We start from the raw sequence: 18,516 nt of genomic DNA, 5'->3' as shown, positions 1-18,516 counted from the left end.
GTCTCACAATTAGATACGCATTCTGTCTATGGACAAAAAAATTTTTTTTTCCACAAATGGTAAGATCGGAAATGTATATCCTTTGTTAAACTTTTGACCCATTGCTTTTAATTTAACTCAACTGGTCTTCCTCAGCAGATAGCAGCTTTGATGTACATGGATTTGGAAGCTAAGCAGTATCAGGTCTGGTTAGATTTAGATGGAGGACCTTCAGAAAGTTAAATGGAAAGAATTGAAATATATCCTGGAGCAGGCACTAGGAAGCTGTTTCCATGCAGCTACCAAGAAAGCTACATCAGCAATTAATGCAAAGGTTTTCAACCCCAAAGCTCAACTTACAGAATTCCAACAATGCAACATAAGAACTCTAAGCTACACATATTATATTTGATACCCATGCATTGTATTAATATAGTCTTTAAAAGTGATAGAACTAATGGAGGAAACAGATGAGCAGCTTTCAAAGAGAGCTACTTTAGAAACATCTTATGCATGGAATTAATTGCTGCTATTTTTGTTCCTAGATATACAGTACTGGTTTACACTTGATTCACAAAGAAAGGTGTCTCGAACACTTTTTGCAGAAACAAATGAACGGAAGATTCAAAGAAACATCACAGTTAGAGGTTCAGAATGCATTAAGCACAACTTCTACATGTTGGCAAGTAAATCATATAAAGTGGTTGTCTCCTTTGCTTATTGCTATAATTGCCTTTATCTCATTATTAATCAATTTTAAATAGGGCTAGACAGAAGTTCCGTGAAGATGAGCTCCAGCATGAATCCAAAAGCTCAGAAGACCAAAACCTTTGGTCCCAGTGACTGGTCCAGATTGGATCCTAGCCTGTTTCTATTGTATTGGTCTACTATACGAAGCTAATATTGATCTCATTGGGGACAATAGCCCTGTAATGCACTATTTTAAATTCAACATGTAAATTATTGTATATGTACTTAAATTATCACAGACTGTTCAGGATGATTGGTGGCATGCTGATATTTGCATGGAGAAAATACCCTTAAAATATACAGCTTAAATATATATAATCATCTTAATCTCTTACCCATCTGACTTTCTCCATTTTGCATATGCATTATTTTTCCATTTTCTATATGCATTTATAGAAAATTAAATATGGTGGATGGCTGAAGCTCAGAACTTTGGAAATACAGCATTTCATATGTTGAGATGGTAGATCGTCAATTGAGGGGTTGGGTGGTGAAGGACAAGTTTCTGGCAAATGGATGATTTGTGTCTGGCCATGCCCTGTATATTGTTTACTTCCAACATACCTACATACCTGTAAGGATGGCAGCATTTAACTAAACATGGCTAATCTTGCAAAAAAAAAACCAACAACATCCCCCATCAAAATCACCAGGGAATAGGTAGCATTCCCAATAACCCTGGAAAAGACCATGAGCACTTCCATATTCTGCGACAAAATCAACATATATATCCCAAAGAGTTTGAATTTGATTCAAGGGAATCTATCTTTAGCCCAACACAAAGTTTTTTTCACTTATTTCCTTCTGCAAAGAACTTCCTCCTTGAAACTGATGCAATTAAAGAATAATTGAATAGACCTATATTTAATGAAAGGCCATTGCCAACACAGAAAATTAACACATGTGATTTTGTGTATGCATAAATGTTTGTGGTTTCTAGGCTTACCAAGATTTTGTTTATGAGACACAGCAATATCTCATTAGTTACAAATAAAAACTTGAAGAGGAAATACCTTAATTTTTATCAAGCACTAAGATCTAGACAATTCCTTCAGCTGTCACTTTCATCAATATTATCATCAACAACACTATCATCATTCTTTTTAAATGCTTATTCGCTAATGATGGGCATGAATGATAAAGCTTGAAAGCATTAATTTTTAGTTTGTAACTTACAAGAAAAAAAGTAATCTTGCTGGGTGATAACCTCTTAATAGGAAAATTATACTAGTTGGCTTATTTTCTTCCATCCAGACAGTAGATTTCATACCATTCAGAGGGTTCTTCTATTATGGAAGCCCAAAATCTGCATTCAAATCAACATTAATCCATGCTATGACCACTTTGCTTTTCATATCACTTGCCCTCAATGTCTCTGACTTGCCAGTGCCTCCAGCAAAGCAATCTGATAATTGACCTTCTACCACCAAGGATGATGAAGCAGCTCCTTAGATGGAATTTTTACTTTTCAATAGTTTTTCAATAGCTTTTTTATTTTTTACATTTGGAGGAGTTAGCACAGGCAATCATTCACTATGCTTTCTAGACATCCTTGGCTCAGGCCAAAATGGAAAACTTTGTTCCGTGCCAATTTTCAGGAATTAGATCTTTAAAGTCTATTGTATATGACAACCAAGAATGCCTAGCAACACAACTGTCAGGGACATATCCCATGCTTGCTAGATAATTTTCAGAATGAGATAGATTTCATTGTTGTAAATATATATTTCTTTTTCTTTCTTTTCTATTTGTAGCTGTATATTTATGCATTTTTAAATTATAGACTAGATGGGGATTCCCTTCCTTCATATAGCACCCTGTATTTATATGAAAAATAAGGAGAAATCTTGCTTAGAATGGAGGCTTATTAAATATAGAGATTCAGATTGTCAGTTTCTAATACAATGTTCTTGTTCTTGAAGAAAGAGCAAATTCCAATGCCTGATTTGCTTTGGATTTTTTCCAGGGCAAGCCTGACTTTCGTGATCCTATAAAGGTTTTGCTGGAGTTTAATTTTTCTGACCCCGAGAGTGGACCAATCCTTGACAGTGAGCTGCCCAATTCAGTAGCTGAATATGTAAGTAACTACAATGTGGACAATTTTAACTTTTGTGTTACAGTATAGAGTTACGTATTAAGAATGACATTTGATCCTCTGCGTGTGAGTTAACTCACTCCATCTACCCCCAATCATTTCAGTCCTCTCTTCAAACAAACTTGTTCCAAAGATGAGAATTAACCTTTTCGGCACCAAGTGTCCAAAGTGCACGCACGTGCATGCATTCTCAAAATGCAATGTGTGCATGCCACCTACATGCCCCACGCCCCCATGCATGCATGGCAGAGACCTGAAGACCAGCTGGCTGGCAGGGGGTGCGCAGGCAGATGTGTGGCAGAGCTGAGCTCTTGTGTGCCCAGAGAGAGGGCTCTGCGTGCCACTTCTGGTACACATGCCATAGATTCACCACGGGACTAGAGAGCTCACGTAATTTTTCCCAAAATAAACAAATAAATGGTACTGTCATGTTGGGTCCTCTCTTGGTAAAATAAGACATGCATGACTGAACATGGCCATCTGCTTATTCTATAATAAATTTATATTTGCTTTCTCCATTCTTTAACACAACCAGAGCCTTTCTGTGGTAGGAGAAGATATTTCAGCCACGTTCTTCCTCAGCACATTGTTGATGGGGTTATAGTTATGTATGCATGTCTACATAACTTGGACTTGCTATCAGATACTTAATGGAAATCATGGAGCACAACTCTTTTGCAAATCCATATTAGGAATTTGATGACACTATTAAAAACTAGGCAGGACGTTCCAGAATTCCAGAAAGGGAAAGAAATTAGCAGGGGTTAAATAATGTGTAGTCTTTTCATTGCTAATCAATAATTCCTTGTAGATCCATTTCACGAAAGATTGTGGAAACAAGAACAAATGTATCACTGATCTACAGCTGACTGCTAACGCAACCATAGGGGGAAACAGGTAAGTCAAATGAAACACAAATTCTATCTCTCTGTCATTCTGCTTCTCTCTATTTTTTTAATGGAATGTTCTGTTTAAAATATGATTTAAAGAGATAAATATAACCAAAGTAGAAATAAAAACAGTGGTAGATCATTATCCTGATCAATGCATAAAAATTATTGAAGCTCTAAAGTAGACTAAAATAGACATTATGGAAAATGCTTAATGGCTGCCCAAAATAACAGCTTCTTATTTTTCCCCTTGTATCACTGGGCTGATAAGTCACATCAGCACTCTGAGCCTCAAAAAGAAATGAGGGGTGTGGGGGGGAGAGGGGAAGAGATAGAGAGGGAAATGGAGAGTTTCATGGAGAGATAGAGAGGGATGACAGAGGCCATGCAGGCTATATACTCTTGCAAGGTCATTCATTAGGGGACTGGAGACTAAAACATATAAAGAATGGTTGCAGGAATTGGACATGTCTAGTTTAATGAAAAGAAGGAATATGAGTGACATGATAGCAGTATCCAATATCTCAGGGGCTTCCAGAGAAGAAGGAATCAACCTATTCTCTAAAGCACATGAAAGCAGGACAAGAAGCAATGGATGGAAACTAATCAAGAAGCCTAGAACTAAGAGAAATTTCCTGATTGTTAGAAAAATTAGCTAGAGGAATGACTTGCCTTCAGAAGTTATGGATGATCCAATACTGGAAATTTTAAAGCAGAGATTGGACAACCATTTGTCTGAAATGGTATAGGGTTTCTTGCTTGAGCGGGAGGTTGGACTTGAAAACCTCTAAGGTCCCTTCCAATTCTGTTATTCTGTCACTTCGTCTTCCTTACCGTTATCTGCAGCTCCTAAATTGTCAAGAATTATTTACTGGTGGCTGAAGGGGACCATATTCCTATTTTAGAAGAGGATTGCACATTTTCAGTCAGAAGGAAGAGCAAAAACTAAACATAAACGTAACTGTATCTAAAGATCTCCATATGTTCATCAGCACGCATGCAAAATTAAGAGTTCTCCTTGCTATCTGTCAGCTTGCTATCCACGCTGCCACAAGCTTGAGAAAGTGGGAGGAGGGTGGATTCAGTTGAAAAGCTCTAAGTAGACAAGATAAAATTCTTTTGCTAGTTCAAGGTCATTGAGTTTGGCGTAGGAGGAAATAAGAATATTACTTTTGAAAGGATCGTGATTGGGCCATGTGATGTGATAATGGCCAAGGAGGGGGATGGATTTGTAGTTTGGGAAATTGTGGGAAGCCCAAAAATTTTCAGGTTCGGGATTCTACAGATGTGCCAGTTGCTATTCTAATAAAGGTACTTTTGAGATATGGGTGTCTCGGTGTTACTGATTAGAATGGAGGTTTGCTGGAACGCTGGCACTATCATTGAGAAAGGCAGGTTGTTGTAGCAGGAATGCCACATTTTTCAAAATATGGAATTGCTTTAGATAATAAGCATAATTTCATGGATCTAAACATGGGGTCATTGGTGGGGCAATATTAAAGAATTCCTTCTAGTTATCTCAGTTACATTAGGCTGTCTTGGGAAAACATAAAAATTCTCTTCTCTCCAACAGTACTTCTGTGGATATAATTAGGAATTTTGTGACCTTAGGGAGGTTATGTTTCCTCCCATCCCATCATTCCATTCATAATTTTCATATTTGGGCCACTAATGGATTGCAGATGCCTGCCGAAATCTGTGTCTCTCACAATGTGTCAAAGCAAGACATTTAAAATAATTGCTTGAAAATGTACATATCAGAAATATATACAAAATATAGAATTTTTTGAAACAGAATTTCCCTGTTACTTGCAATCAGTGTTCACATAATAAAACTGCATAAAGTGAACAGAAACCAATGTTTATGACAACTTTTTCTGATAAATGAATATATTTATATTGTTTTTAATAGTTTTTTTACTGAGAGTATTTGCACCAAGACAAATTCCGTGTGTGTCCAACCACACTTGGCCAATAAAGAATTCTATTCTATTCTATTCTATTCTATTCTATTCTATTACTATGTATGCCATCCATAATCACCGAGATGGGCAGCGTTTAATGTGATTATATAAATAAACATTGATTATGTTTGGAAAAAGATAAATTCAGCCAAACTGAATAGCATAGGAGTGTTTATACTTAGGTGCTCATTAATCATCTGGGTTGTGACAAGGTTTGTGCAGCAGTAGCCCTAAGTACTGTATAATCACAAAGAACAGCTGAGAGCTACACATGTGATCTGCAAGATATGAGTTAACTACCCATAATCTTGAGAAGTTACATGGGAGCCAACTGTCTGTGGAGATTCTCAGTCATCCAGGTCATAATTATCTCAAAGGTGCTTTTTTCTTCAAAAGGCAACTGGACTGGGTTTTTTCCTGGATGAAGAAGAAGAAAACGTTTTGCTTCTCATCCAAGAAGCTTCATGTGTTCTGATGGTGGGGGATGGGAGCCAATCATTGCACTGCAAATTTCCCTACTCCAGTGGGGGGTTCAAAATTTTTTGCTACCAGTTCTGTGGGAGTGGCTTGATGGGCATGGCAGGGGAAGGATACTGTAAAATCCCATTCCCTCCCCATCCCACTAACCTGCTTTTCAGCTCCATTCTCTTGTGCAGGGCAACAAAAGAAGACCCAGCCAATCAGCTGGGATGCAGAAGGCAGAGAATAGATGGGGGCAGGGCTAGTCAGAGGTGGTATTTGCCGGTTCTCCAAACTACTCAATATTCTGTTACAGGTTCTCCAGAACTGGTCAGAACCTGCTGAATACCACCTCTGCCCTACTCCATTTCAGTGGTGGTAGTCTACCAGTTCGGCCTAGTTTTGCTGAGCCAGTAGCAGCGATAGGCAGCAGAGACCGAACTGGTTCTCTCTGTCGCTCTTCTGTTGGGCCCACCTGCCCACCTGCCCACCTGGGCTCCCATACTCACCTTTAACCTCTGAATTTGAAGCGCAGCTGCTTTGTGCGGCACAGAAGAGTGCTGTGTGACAGCTGCTGAAGCAACCGGGATTGTGCAGGCTTGCAGGAGGCAAGTTAGAATGCTTCTGCACATGTGTAAACACCTCTGTGCCTGCACAAAGTGCGCATTTGGCGCACACGTGCATGCAAAATGTGCACACACAGACAAAGCGTACCCACCAAGCCACGCCCACCGAACCGGTGGTAAACATATTTGAATCCCACCACTGCTCCATTTACAGTTGAGTGTTTGTAGAAAAAAGGAAAATCATAGTGTTTTGTTTGAGCAATGAGAGGCTGAACCAGAGCATGAGTGCAACAATACTTTATTTTACAATAAAGGGCTGACCGTGCTTGCCAAGCCTGGAACTGGCTCGCAGCAATCAGCCCCCGGTTGGACCCCGCAGCCTGCTTTTATAGCTGGCTGCTGGGGAGAGCCAACCAATGGGAATGGGGGGAATAACGCCCACGTAAAGTGAGTGGACCTGAGTGAGAACTCCTAGAGTCCTCAGGACATAACACCCCTTCCCCCAGATGTGAACATGCATAGTCCTTGAGGTAGACGGGGGTTTGTGTTGGCGCCGGAGCGGCGCAACTTCGGGAACATTGTCTGTCTGTTCGGTACCAGTCTGTGATGGTCGAGCCGGCATGGTGTCGCCAACACTCTCTCTGGACTGGGCATCCTCGGGCAACACCGGGTTGGTTGCTGGGGTCGAGCTCTCATGGGTTGGACCAGGCTGGTCAACTCTCTGGGCGCTGTTGTCCGAGTTTGGGCTGACCGGAGCGACCGCTGGTGCAGACTGGTCGCTGGGCACGATGTGGCTGGGCGGGCGGATGAGGCGGTTCCCCTTCGACTGGAGACTCTGGACTCTTGTTGGCAAGGGTGCTGAGGCGCCTTCTAAGCTGGTCTATATGTCTCCTCCAGACGCGACCATCCTCCAGCCTGACTCTATACGATCTCGGCCCGGTGATGGCGATGACCTCGCCTGGAATCCAAAGTGGGTCCCGGCGAAATTCCTTGCGAATATCGGTTCCTGTAACAAAAATGTCTAACCCCGACGTAGAAGCGAGGGAGAGTCAGGAGTATTGGGGTGCAATCTGTCCAATACAGTCCTCAGGCGCCGGCCCATCAGAAGTTCCGCTGGGGACTTATTGGTGACTGCACAGGGGTTGAGTGTTGGCTCATCAGGAACCGTGCGAGTTTGTGGTGCCAGTCATCCCTGCCAAACCTAGCGAGGGCCTCTTTGGTGGTCCTGACGGCCCTTTCAGCCAACCCATTACTGGCAGGGTGAAATGGGGCTGTGAAAATGTGGCGAATGCCCAGGTTGGCAGCAAAACGGCTGAATTCTACTGATGCGAACTGTGGGCCATTATCGGAGACAATGGAGTCGGGTAGTCCATGTGTAACGAACAGGCGCGTTAACACGTTGGTGATTGCTAGTGTGGTGGTCGTGGATAGCTGCGCCACGCCTATCCATTTGGAATAAGCGTCCACGACCACTAGGAACATCTTTCCATGCACGGGCCTGCCAGATCGATATGGATTCTAGACCAGGGGCGTTGGCGCTCTCCCATCTGGTAGGGGTGGCGATGGGGAGCAGGACGGGATTCCTGGCAAATGCTGCAGGAACTTACCCAATTGACAATGTCTTCGTCTAGACCCGGCCACCACACGTAGCTGCGTGCTAATGCCTTCATTCTCACGATGCCGGGTGTCCCTCGTAAACGCCTCCAGGACTCGGGTGCTGGCGAGGTCGGAATGACCACTCGAGTGCCCCACAGTAGACAACCCTGCAAACTGGACAGCTCCTGCATGCGAGTCTTAAAGGGTGCGAATTTGTTATCGACATTGCCTCCCGGCCACCCCTCCTCACCCAGTCGAGCACCTGGGCGAGCGTTTGGTCTGCCTTGGTTTTAGCGGCGATGTCAAGGCGGTGATGGGCAGGTCCAACTGGGTGATTTCAAAAATGGCGTTGACAGGAGCTGGGTCTTCAGCCGGAGTGGGTAAGGGCAGCGACTGAGAGCGTCGGCGTGGGATAGAGTTTTGCCCGGGTGGTGAATATGTTTGGTATGAATAGGCCGCTGGGAAAAGTGTCCACCTTGTCATTCTAGGGAAAGGACTTGAGGTGTCTGTTTGTCGCCGGCCAGTAGGCCCAGGAGGGGCTTATGGTCGGTGACCAGTTCAAGAAATGGCCAAAAAGGAATTCGTGAAACTTTTTCACGGCTGCAACAGCTGCTAGGGCTTCCTTGTCTATTTGGCTGTAATTTCGCTCCGTGGCCGAGAGCGTCCTGGAGAAAAAGCGATGGGGGCCTCGGCGCCATTGGGGAGTCTGTGACTAAGGACCGCCCCAATTCCAAAAGGGATGCGTCTGCTGCCAGTACTAAAGGAAGGTTGGGGTCGAATTGGATGAGCACTGCCTCTGACGTAAGTAGTGATTTGACGGTGTTAAACGCCTGGTCTTCTTTGTGCCCCCAGTGCCACGGTGACTTTTTGTCTAGTAATCTGTGTAGGGGTTCGGCTACTGAGGCTTTATGGGGCAAGAAGGATGCATAAAGTTTAGGAGCCCCAAGAAAGCTTGTAGCTCCGTTTGGAGGTCGGTGTGGGAGCTTCGTGGATCGCCCCTAACCTTGGACTCCAGGGGTGAATGCCAGAGGCGTCAATTTTATAACCCAGAAAGTCCACCTGTCTAGTGGCAATGGCACATTTTTTTTTTTTAACCTGAGGCCATGCTGTCTGAACCTCTCTAACACTGCTCGCACTCTCTGGAAGAGTTGGGGTCTGTCCCTGGCCGAGACCAAGATGTCGTCAGTAGGGTACTACACCAGGAGGCCCTGTAAAATCCGCTCCATGAGGGACTGAAAAATACCGGGGCAACGCTACGCCAAATTGGAGACGCTTGCATCGGAAGGCACCCCTGTGAGTGACGATGGTCTGAAGTTCCGCTGTTTGGTTATCAACAGGGAACTGTTGATATGCTTGAGACATGTCCAATTTAGCAAAAATACTGCCCGGTTCAAATGTGTGCAATAAGTGCTGAATGACGGGCACAGGGTAGGCGCTAACTTGTAAATATTTATTGATTGTTGTCTTGTAGTCCGAGCAAATTCTCAGGCTACCATCTTTTTTGAGGGTGTGACAATGGGCGTCTCCCACTTGGCAAATCTGTTGGCTCAATGACCCCTTGTTTTAGTAGTTTATCCAATTCAGCGTCTAGTTTTGGTCGAATAGCAAATGGAACTCTACGTGGTTTTAATCTGATTGGGACTGCCTGGGGGTCAACGGTGAACGAGATGGGGTTCCATTATAACACCTGAGCTCCTCGCTGAACACATCTGCGTAGTCAGCGAATAAGGAGTCAGTGTCTGAGGTTGAGACAGCATGGACTCCTGTTAACCCTAGGCCGAGGTGGGGAAACCAATCGAGCCCCAATAAGGTGGGTAGATTGCCGTTAACTACCACTAGAGGTAGGTGGCCTTTAAAAGCTCTAAAACTGACAAAGAACTTGCCTCTGCCGATCACGGGAATGGCCTTCCCCTGGTAGTCCTTCAGACCGAACTGGCATCTCTGAAGCCGGGTAGTAGATAGGCTGGGGTGGAGTCTCTTGAGGGTGTTCCACGAGATTATTGAGAGCGCTGACCCTGTGTCAACCTCCATGTGGCACGGTTTAACTTCTAGGGAAACGGAGAGAGAAATTTTACTAACAGTGTGGCAATTACGCCTGGCAAGGTGGTGCGTGCGACAGTTTAATACTTGCCTCTGTGGTCCCGAGTGCGAGGACGGAGGTCTGTGTGCAGCGCTTTGGGGGCTTGGCAGACTCTCGCAATGTGCCCCTCTTATGGCAGTTGTTGCAAACAGCTCCTTTAAACTTGCAGGTGGCCCTTTGATGTGATCCCCCACAGGCTAGGCACAGTGTGATGTGCTTGGTGGACCGGTGTATTCTTGTTTGGCCCCTACCTGCGACCGTCTGTCATTGGTGAGGCGATGGACATCGTTCTCATCGTTGTGGGCTTCCTCCGCTTCCACCTCTTCGGAATGGACTGGGAGCGATGCTAGCTTGGCACTTGGGCCCTGAATTTCGGTGGCTGAGTTCGTTGCTAGCTCGGCTGCTAGGGCCTCCTCTACCGCTTGCGCGAGGTTGAGGTCTTTTTAGCTAGCAGTCGCCTCTGTAGGTTGAGATCCTTGACCCCACAAACTAATTGATCGAGGAGCATGTCCTCCAGGTATGTTCCAAACCCGCAGTGCAGGGCTGCTGTTCTGAGGGCGGCCATATATTGATTGATGGTCTCCTTACTTGATTGCTTCCTCATACGGAACGTGAACCTCCTGGCGATTTGTGAAGGCCTGGGAGCGTAGTGGTTAGTGAGGATCTCAAGCAACTCGGACCACGGGCGTTTTCAATTCTCTCGGCGCTACGAGTGCTGCGGCGGTATCGTAAACGGTGGCTCCGCAGTAGATTAGGAAATAGGATTTTTCCGGTGCTCTCCCGCATCCGCCAGGCCGACCTCATCGATGTAATGATTGAAACGGTTCTTATCGATTCCCACTTCTCTTCGTCTGGTTTAAACGCTGGGAATACTGGGTTGGAACTCATGGTGCTGGAACGGCTGGGCTACCTGCGGAAAAAATCTCTCTGGGACTACGGCGCTCGTGAGTTACTAGTGATATCAGCTCTGGAGAGGTTTTTTGCTACCCTCTCTTTCTCTCTCTGGTTACCACGTTGGCTGCTAGCCGTTGGAGGTGTCTTGATTCGCGCCAAAAAAGTGGGCATTAGTGACTCTCTACAGCGCTGTGCTGTGATTCCTACTGGCTCGAAATTCAAATGACACCCGTTTGAATTTCGCGCCAAATGCAGAGCGGCTGCGGCTCGCAGCGCTTCACTTTCCCGTGAAGCGGGGCTAACAAGCGGCTACAGACGCTTCTAACTATTTGACTCAGACCGCTTTCTCTGGCTGCGGATCTGCGTTTGCTCTTTTTGATCGCTCGTTTCGTTAGCTGACCGCTCTCTCTGGCTGCGGATCAGCGTCGCCAGCCGATCGCTCTCTCTGGGCTGTAGATCGGTGGCTAGTGACTCAGCGGTTGCAAGGTGCTTCTGGTAGCCATCCCATCCTCGTCGCCAGTGTTTTGTTTGAGCAATGAGAGGCTGAACCAGAGCATGAGTGCAACAATACTTTATTTTACAATAAAGGGCTGACCGTGCTTGCCAAGCCTGGAACTGGCTCGCAGCAATCAGCCCCCGGTTGGACCCCGCAGCCTGCTTTTATAGCTGGCTGCTGGGGAGAGCCAACCAATGGGAATGGGGGGAATAACGCCCACGTAAAGTGAGTGGACCTGAGTGAGAACTCCTAGAGTCCTCAGGACATAACACATAGTGTGTGATGTCACATCACAGTTATTTTGCAAAACTAAACATTACTTGGGAGAAAGTTCAAATATTAGGCTGTTGTTTTTAGCAATAGTCCAAATCTGTGTTAATACTGGATTCTTCCTTCATATTATAACAGCAGCAGTAATGTCAGGCTTACCCTTTTTCTTTTTTTAACTCTAGAATGACGAAGTAGTAAAATGTATCCCATTTCTAACAGTAAATAGATCTTATACCAATCCATTTTGATGCTCCAATTATATGACTCTACAACTGTCAAAAAAATGTCCACCTAATTTTCTGTTTCCTCCCCCCACTTTATTATATGCTGCTGACTTAATAAAAGATATAGTTTAAGATCTACAAAGCCAGAGCTGTTTTACACTTGTTTATGATCTGTGTTCTTTATCTTTTTTACATTTTTCAGTTTATCTCCATTCATCATCAGATTGAATAATTTGAAGTTCTGGGTCCAAATGTTGGTCAGAAATAAAAAAGACAGTGCATACAATACAAGAGTCTATGTGCAACATTCTCCAAATATTATTTTTTCTGGAATTGAGGTAGATATTTTTAAATTATCATCTTGTTGGGAGAGGAAAAAGGTAATGCAAACTCGTTTAGAGAAATTAGGATGTCCATTATTGATTTTTCTACATTCCAGGTTTACATGTTTATTTATTATAGATTTATGCCACATATTTTCTTGGGAACTCCCAGGAGGCAAATGAAGGACATTCTCTTATTTTTTCCACAAAATGATCATTCAATGAGGAATATTTATTATAATACTGTACATACATAATATGACTATATGTGGTTCCTTTGCAAACAATCCTGTGGAAATTTCAAAGATGGGTAACCATTACCATGAGAGGAAAATGTTGATTAAAAAATAATAATTGATTGAAGCCAGAGTCCTAGGCATGCTAGCAGACCCTAATCCAATGACATCTAGTTTTGAGAAGGTATATGAAGTAGTTTTACAACTTGTAGTCAGAAAGCCTTGGATTTGAATCCATGTTGCTTTTCATAGTTTAATTTTACAAAGAGGGAAATTATAGAATGTGGTACATAGAGAGCTATCCTGTTAGATGTATTTAAATAATACAACTTAGTTTTCTCTCCCACTTTTTTGTCACTTTCTGCACATTTTTCAGAGGAAAATGTGCCTCTCTGGTGTATATGACTGCACTGAAACTTGTGGATGATTTTATTTCCTTTACAATTGTGTCAAATGCCTTATAATGATTAAGAGTTAATCAAGTCCTGCATGTTAAATGTGTGAATGTTTGTATTTCTATTTAAGAATAAGGAACAAGCAGATTAAATCCATATCAGGGCCATGGCAGATGGAGAGAGAGCTTCAAACTTTTCCTGAACTCTTGAGTCCTAATTAAAATCATCCGCAGCTGTTACTCTTCCAATAAGGAAGCTCTCCTTAATCTTGAGGAAAGTTTCCAGAATAAACAGCAGTTTTAGAAATTGTGAGTTTTGAGGAAGGCAGAGCAAGGGGTATGGTGGAAGGTAGGTTAGTAGATGGGGTTTGACTAGACCCTAAAGGAAATTCAGTTCTTACTCAGTCATGAAGCTGCACAGGGAGATCAATTATTCTTCACTAATTCTGGTTCACAAAGTTTGGGACTACATAGCAATAGCAATAGCACTTAGACTTTTATACTGCTTCACAGTGCTTTCTACGCCCCCTCTAAGCAGTTTACAGAGTCAGCCTATTGCCACCAACAATCTGGGTCCTCATTTTTCTCAGAATGTATGGAAGGTTGAGTCAACCTTGAGCCTGGTGAGATTCAATTTGCCAAATTGCAGGCATCCGACAGTCAGTAGAAGTAGCCTGCAGTACTGCATTTTAATCATTGCAAAACCGCAGCTGTTTGTCGCAAATATGTTTTGGGATATTGATTTTTTTTCTATTATTACTATTTTTAAATAATTGATTTCTTATCATTTTATATACAGAGAATACCAAAAGATAGCTGTGATACTGGGCAGAACATCACTTGTAAAGTAGGCTATCCCTTCCTGTCTCCCAAGGAGGAGGTAAGACAATGTGCAAAACAGTTGGGTGACGTGTATAACATATTTTAAATATAAACAAACACAAATGATGTTTGAAAATATCTGTTCTCCTCCTACCAACTTTTTTTTTCTGTGTGACTAGATTTTGAATCAAAAGTGTATATGTCCATTTGTGTGTCCAGCATAGCATTTTTTTCTGTCATTCTTGTAGCCTGTCATTTTTAAATCCACATTCAGATCAGTTGTGGTCTTATCTGATAAAACCTATTACTCTTCCATAATATCTTTTAAACATAGCTTATATACAATTGCACGCTTAAAATTAAATTCTGAGTCCGCTGTTCACAAATATCTTTTAATATGTCCAGTATTCCACTATGATGTTCCATTCTGCATTAGTAAATGAAAGTCTTCTTCTCCTTTAATAGTATTATTTGGTTCCTTCTGCTTCCCTCTGGTGTCCAACAAAGTTCCATACTACCATTTTTTAAAGAATTCATAGTATGTATGAATTTGTGTGTGTGTGAATATATGCATACATGTCTGTGTGTCTGAATTAAAAATGTATATTTCAACATTTCTCCAAATGGTATCCTACAATGAACAGAAGTTACCAGTTAGCAGAAAGTTAATATAGTTCATTCTTTACCATTCATACCCACAGGAAACAAAACAAGAATTAAACATAACTAAAAGTAAAGAGGAAATAAATAGAGAAGCAGCAAATGGAATGCATATTTAGAACTTTCTCCTCAAACACCTTCTCAAATCAGGAATATTCTTCATTAGTTTGACTAATTAAGAACATTCCTCATTTAAGAATCCAACCTTGTTGTGCACTTAACTGTGATGTGATGAGATATAGTCAGATGTGATAAAGTTGTTGCATTCTTTTTTAGTTTCTATACGTGGGATGGGAAGGATAATGTTTGTCCAGATGTTATTAGAAGACAAATTCCAGATAAATATCAATAAAAGCAACAGGAAAACAACAGTTCAGAATTGAGGGGACTTTAGTTTGGATCTTGAAAAGAACAAAGTTTGGCCTTGAAACATACTTAATCACCTCAGGTAAAAACCTAGATTACTTGTTGCTTAGAGAATATTGTGCAAACCTATGGCCTATGTGAATTCAGCAACCAGATAAAGATGCCAATTCCACAAGACATTTCACACAAAATTTCAATTAGTAATTTATCTCTAATCATAAATTGATAAAAGAGGGAAGGATTTTTTTAAAAAAAATAATAATTGATTGAATTTCAGAGCATTTAAAAGGGTGAAAAGTCTGGGCATTCCAGATGCTACTATAATACACTAGAACTCCCTACTTTTGACTATTTTCTTTATGAAATTTCACATTCCTGGCTGGTTTAAATACACAAAAGTTCCTGGAAGCCCTTTCCAACACCACCAAATGGATTGGACAGGGTTTGTCTTGTGTGAATTCTGAAAACCATAGACGTAGAATAGAACTTATATGGGAACTTAAACAATAATCTTCCAAGCGGTCAAAGTGTCTCCAAGCTGCATTTTGTGGATAATATGTGTTTATATATTATTAACCCCGATGTAATATGAACCTGGTTGAAGATATCAGGGAAGCATTCCTTAATGACTTTGTGATCATAAGAGCAATTGCTTCCTTAGAGCTTATGACCAAAGAGATATTTATCTTCAGTTATACAAAGTTTAGGCAACCAGATTCTTGATTCAGATCTTCCTCTGAGAATTGAAGTTTATGTGACAGGATATGTGGGAGGGCTGGCCTCTGACCTATGTGTGAGATCATGTGAACTTCCTATAAATGTTATATTTCCTTAAGGGAAAAACAGGAGAGTTGAACAGCCAAGTAATATATAGTATGCTCTGTACTAAAAAAAGTGTGTGTATGTATGTATACAGTATATATTGTATATAATGTGTGTGTGTGTGTGTATGTATATACCGTATACCAATATATACTGAATCTTTATACAGATTCTTCATAATTCAGGAAATTAAAGCATGTACTTATTTTTCTTTATTTGCAATTTTTTAATAGTTCTTCTTCCAGCGTACTGAACAGCATTTATTAAATATAATCCTTATTTTAAATGTATCTATGTTGCCATAAAAGCTAAAAGGAAAGAACTCTTATGGCTAAAATAATAATGAAGTCCACGTGATCTCACATACAAGCCTTCAGGTAGATGTTGATTCTTAGCAACTAGATAGGCAGGGGTTTTTTTTAGACTGATCTGTCCCCAACCTAGTTCTATGGAGTGAATTCATTTGGCACTGTAATTGAGTCCATCCATTTTGCTGGTGGTCATCATTTTTTCCCTTTCTTCTTTTCCCAGCATTACTCAATAGACTTTTCTAGAAAGTTTGGTCTTCTCACAATGAGGCCAAAATACTATAATTTAGGCCTGCTCTTTCATGCCTTGAGATGGATTTGTTGTATAATCCATTTCTTTGTTCCCTAGCCATCTGTAGCATCTCAGGAATCTTAAGCAATACTCAAAAAACTGATATTCTTCCTTTCTTACTTCTTAAAAATCCAACTTGTCCTGGGGAAAACCATTTCTTGCATAATTCTGATTGTTGTAGGCATGAAACACATCACAGTATTAGAATATTTTTTCTAAGGCCTTAACTGCTTCTCTACTAAGTGCTAGTTTGCAACATATTTTTGACTGCTATTTATATTTACTTTTGTTAGGCAATCCCAATTAGCTATCCACCACTTCAGTAACTTCACTGTCAATTCTAAGGCTGGTTGATGTACCTGTTATCATAGTTTGCTCTTCTGCATATTTAATCTTTGTCTTCATCTTCAGAATAATTGAATTTCATTATTAGATACTGCACTACTTGCATTTTCAGTTAATTTAAATCTCACCAGATAAGTATATTGATGTTCCTTCCCCCAGCTTTAAACCACTCTGATCTTCAGATCCAGTTCCCCAAATCTTATAAAATTATAGCTGAAATTAAAACTATAAAACTGTTGTCTTTAAAATTAAAAACAGATTTAGAGATTTTTAATTTCTCAATTCAAAGTGACGAGAAACAATGTAACAGAATTTTTAACTAGAGCTGTCCACCTTCTGGTTTAACTTCTTGTGTGAACTCAGCTAATGTTAGTTTATTCAACAAATCATTGTTTAAAATATATGATCTATGATTCTCTCTCTCTCTCTCTCTCTCCCTCCCTCCCTGCCCCCCCTCTCTCTCTCTCACACACACACACAGAGAGAATGAGAGAGAAAATGTCTTCTCTTCAAAGAAAATAGTGAATCTTCCATTCTCCATCTTATGCAGCCTCAGTCCTTCCAACTCTCCTGCTAGTTACACTTTTTAAAAATTGCATATTAATTGTATTCATAGAAATATTAAACGTGAGCCTCCATTACATATATTTCCAGCAGAAGGAAAACCCTGTACTTTATTTATATATGCATAATACCTTATTTCAAATTTTATACCACCTACTTCAAATATCCTAGAGATGATACCAATAAAGGAAAATATTTGTAGTTCAAAGTTGAAATAAGGAATCCTTGGTGGTCTCTGAGCTGGCTTGTTTTCTTGCAGACATTTCATTATCCAAACTAGGTAACATCATGACTAGAACTGATGATGTTACCTAGCTTGGATAATGAAACATCTGCAAGAAAACAAGCAAGCTCAGAGACCACCAAGGACCAGTGTAGAAATGCCCTGATGGTCTGGAACAGCCATCCTTTTTGACTGGATGCCACCAAATGGATGAGCTAGAGTTCCGCTAGTTATGCTTTAGGCAAAGCAAGACCAAAAACAGCTGTAACCTTTTAGAATGATGGGATGCTTCGTGTTAAAATATACTTCTTACCTTCACTCACGTTGGCCAGAGAAGACAGAACAGCTGTTGTGGTAGCATCCAGCCATTCTTGTTAGTGTTTCTGTACGACTGAGACTTTATAAGAATAATTTATGTGAAATTCTGTTTTTACCAGATTGTCATATTCTGTCATCTGGCTCAGTTGTCTCGACAGGAACTTGGCTAAAAATGAACTTTCCCACAATATCTTCTGCAGTGCCTTATGAGCAAAATACCTTTACTACTTGCAGCTTTTTGCTACATGGTTTATGAAATATATTTACATAAAGCAGTCTGTCTATTTTGTGCAATATAAGCCCTATAAAAAAGCTAAAATCCTGCTAGTGAAACCCAGTGGAATTAGAACAGAGAAACAATTGGTTTGGTTGATATTAAAGCAACAGAGGAAAATTAACTCTGTATGTCTAGAGAGGAAGAGACATAAACTTGTCAGAAATATGCAAGAGCTGGCAGAAGGGGAGTGAAACATTATTTAAATCAACAATAGTAAGGTAACATTTGGAAGTGGATCAGGCATATGCCACCCTTATTCATTGAAGTATAAGAAAACGGAGGGTTTACAACACAATCAGGTTT

General features: G+C 41.3%; 1 protein-coding gene across 1 annotated transcript in view; it reads left to right on the top strand.

Annotated features, from left to right (window-relative positions):
- The window catches only part of ITGA1 (integrin subunit alpha 1), an 80,704-nt gene that overhangs the window by 46,664 nt on the left and 15,524 nt on the right, over nucleotides 1-18,516 (top strand). The window contains exons 17-21 of the mRNA XM_087927310.1: nucleotides 525-661; nucleotides 2,696-2,806; nucleotides 3,636-3,721; nucleotides 12,466-12,601; nucleotides 14,016-14,096. Of these exons, the coding sequence (XP_087783436.1) occupies nucleotides 525-661; nucleotides 2,696-2,806; nucleotides 3,636-3,721; nucleotides 12,466-12,601; nucleotides 14,016-14,096 (551 nt within the window). The remainder of the gene's footprint in view (nucleotides 1-524; nucleotides 662-2,695; nucleotides 2,807-3,635; nucleotides 3,722-12,465; nucleotides 12,602-14,015; nucleotides 14,097-18,516) is intronic.

The sequence above is a fragment of the Pseudonaja textilis genome, chromosome 2 (assembly GCF_049901715.1).
Source record: "Pseudonaja textilis isolate UNSWEBS1 chromosome 2, rPseTex1.2, whole genome shotgun sequence".
Lineage (NCBI taxonomy): Eukaryota > Metazoa > Chordata > Lepidosauria > Squamata > Elapidae > Pseudonaja > Pseudonaja textilis.
The sequence above is the reverse complement of the archived record's forward strand: the minus strand, read 5'-3'. Positions and strand labels throughout refer to the sequence as shown.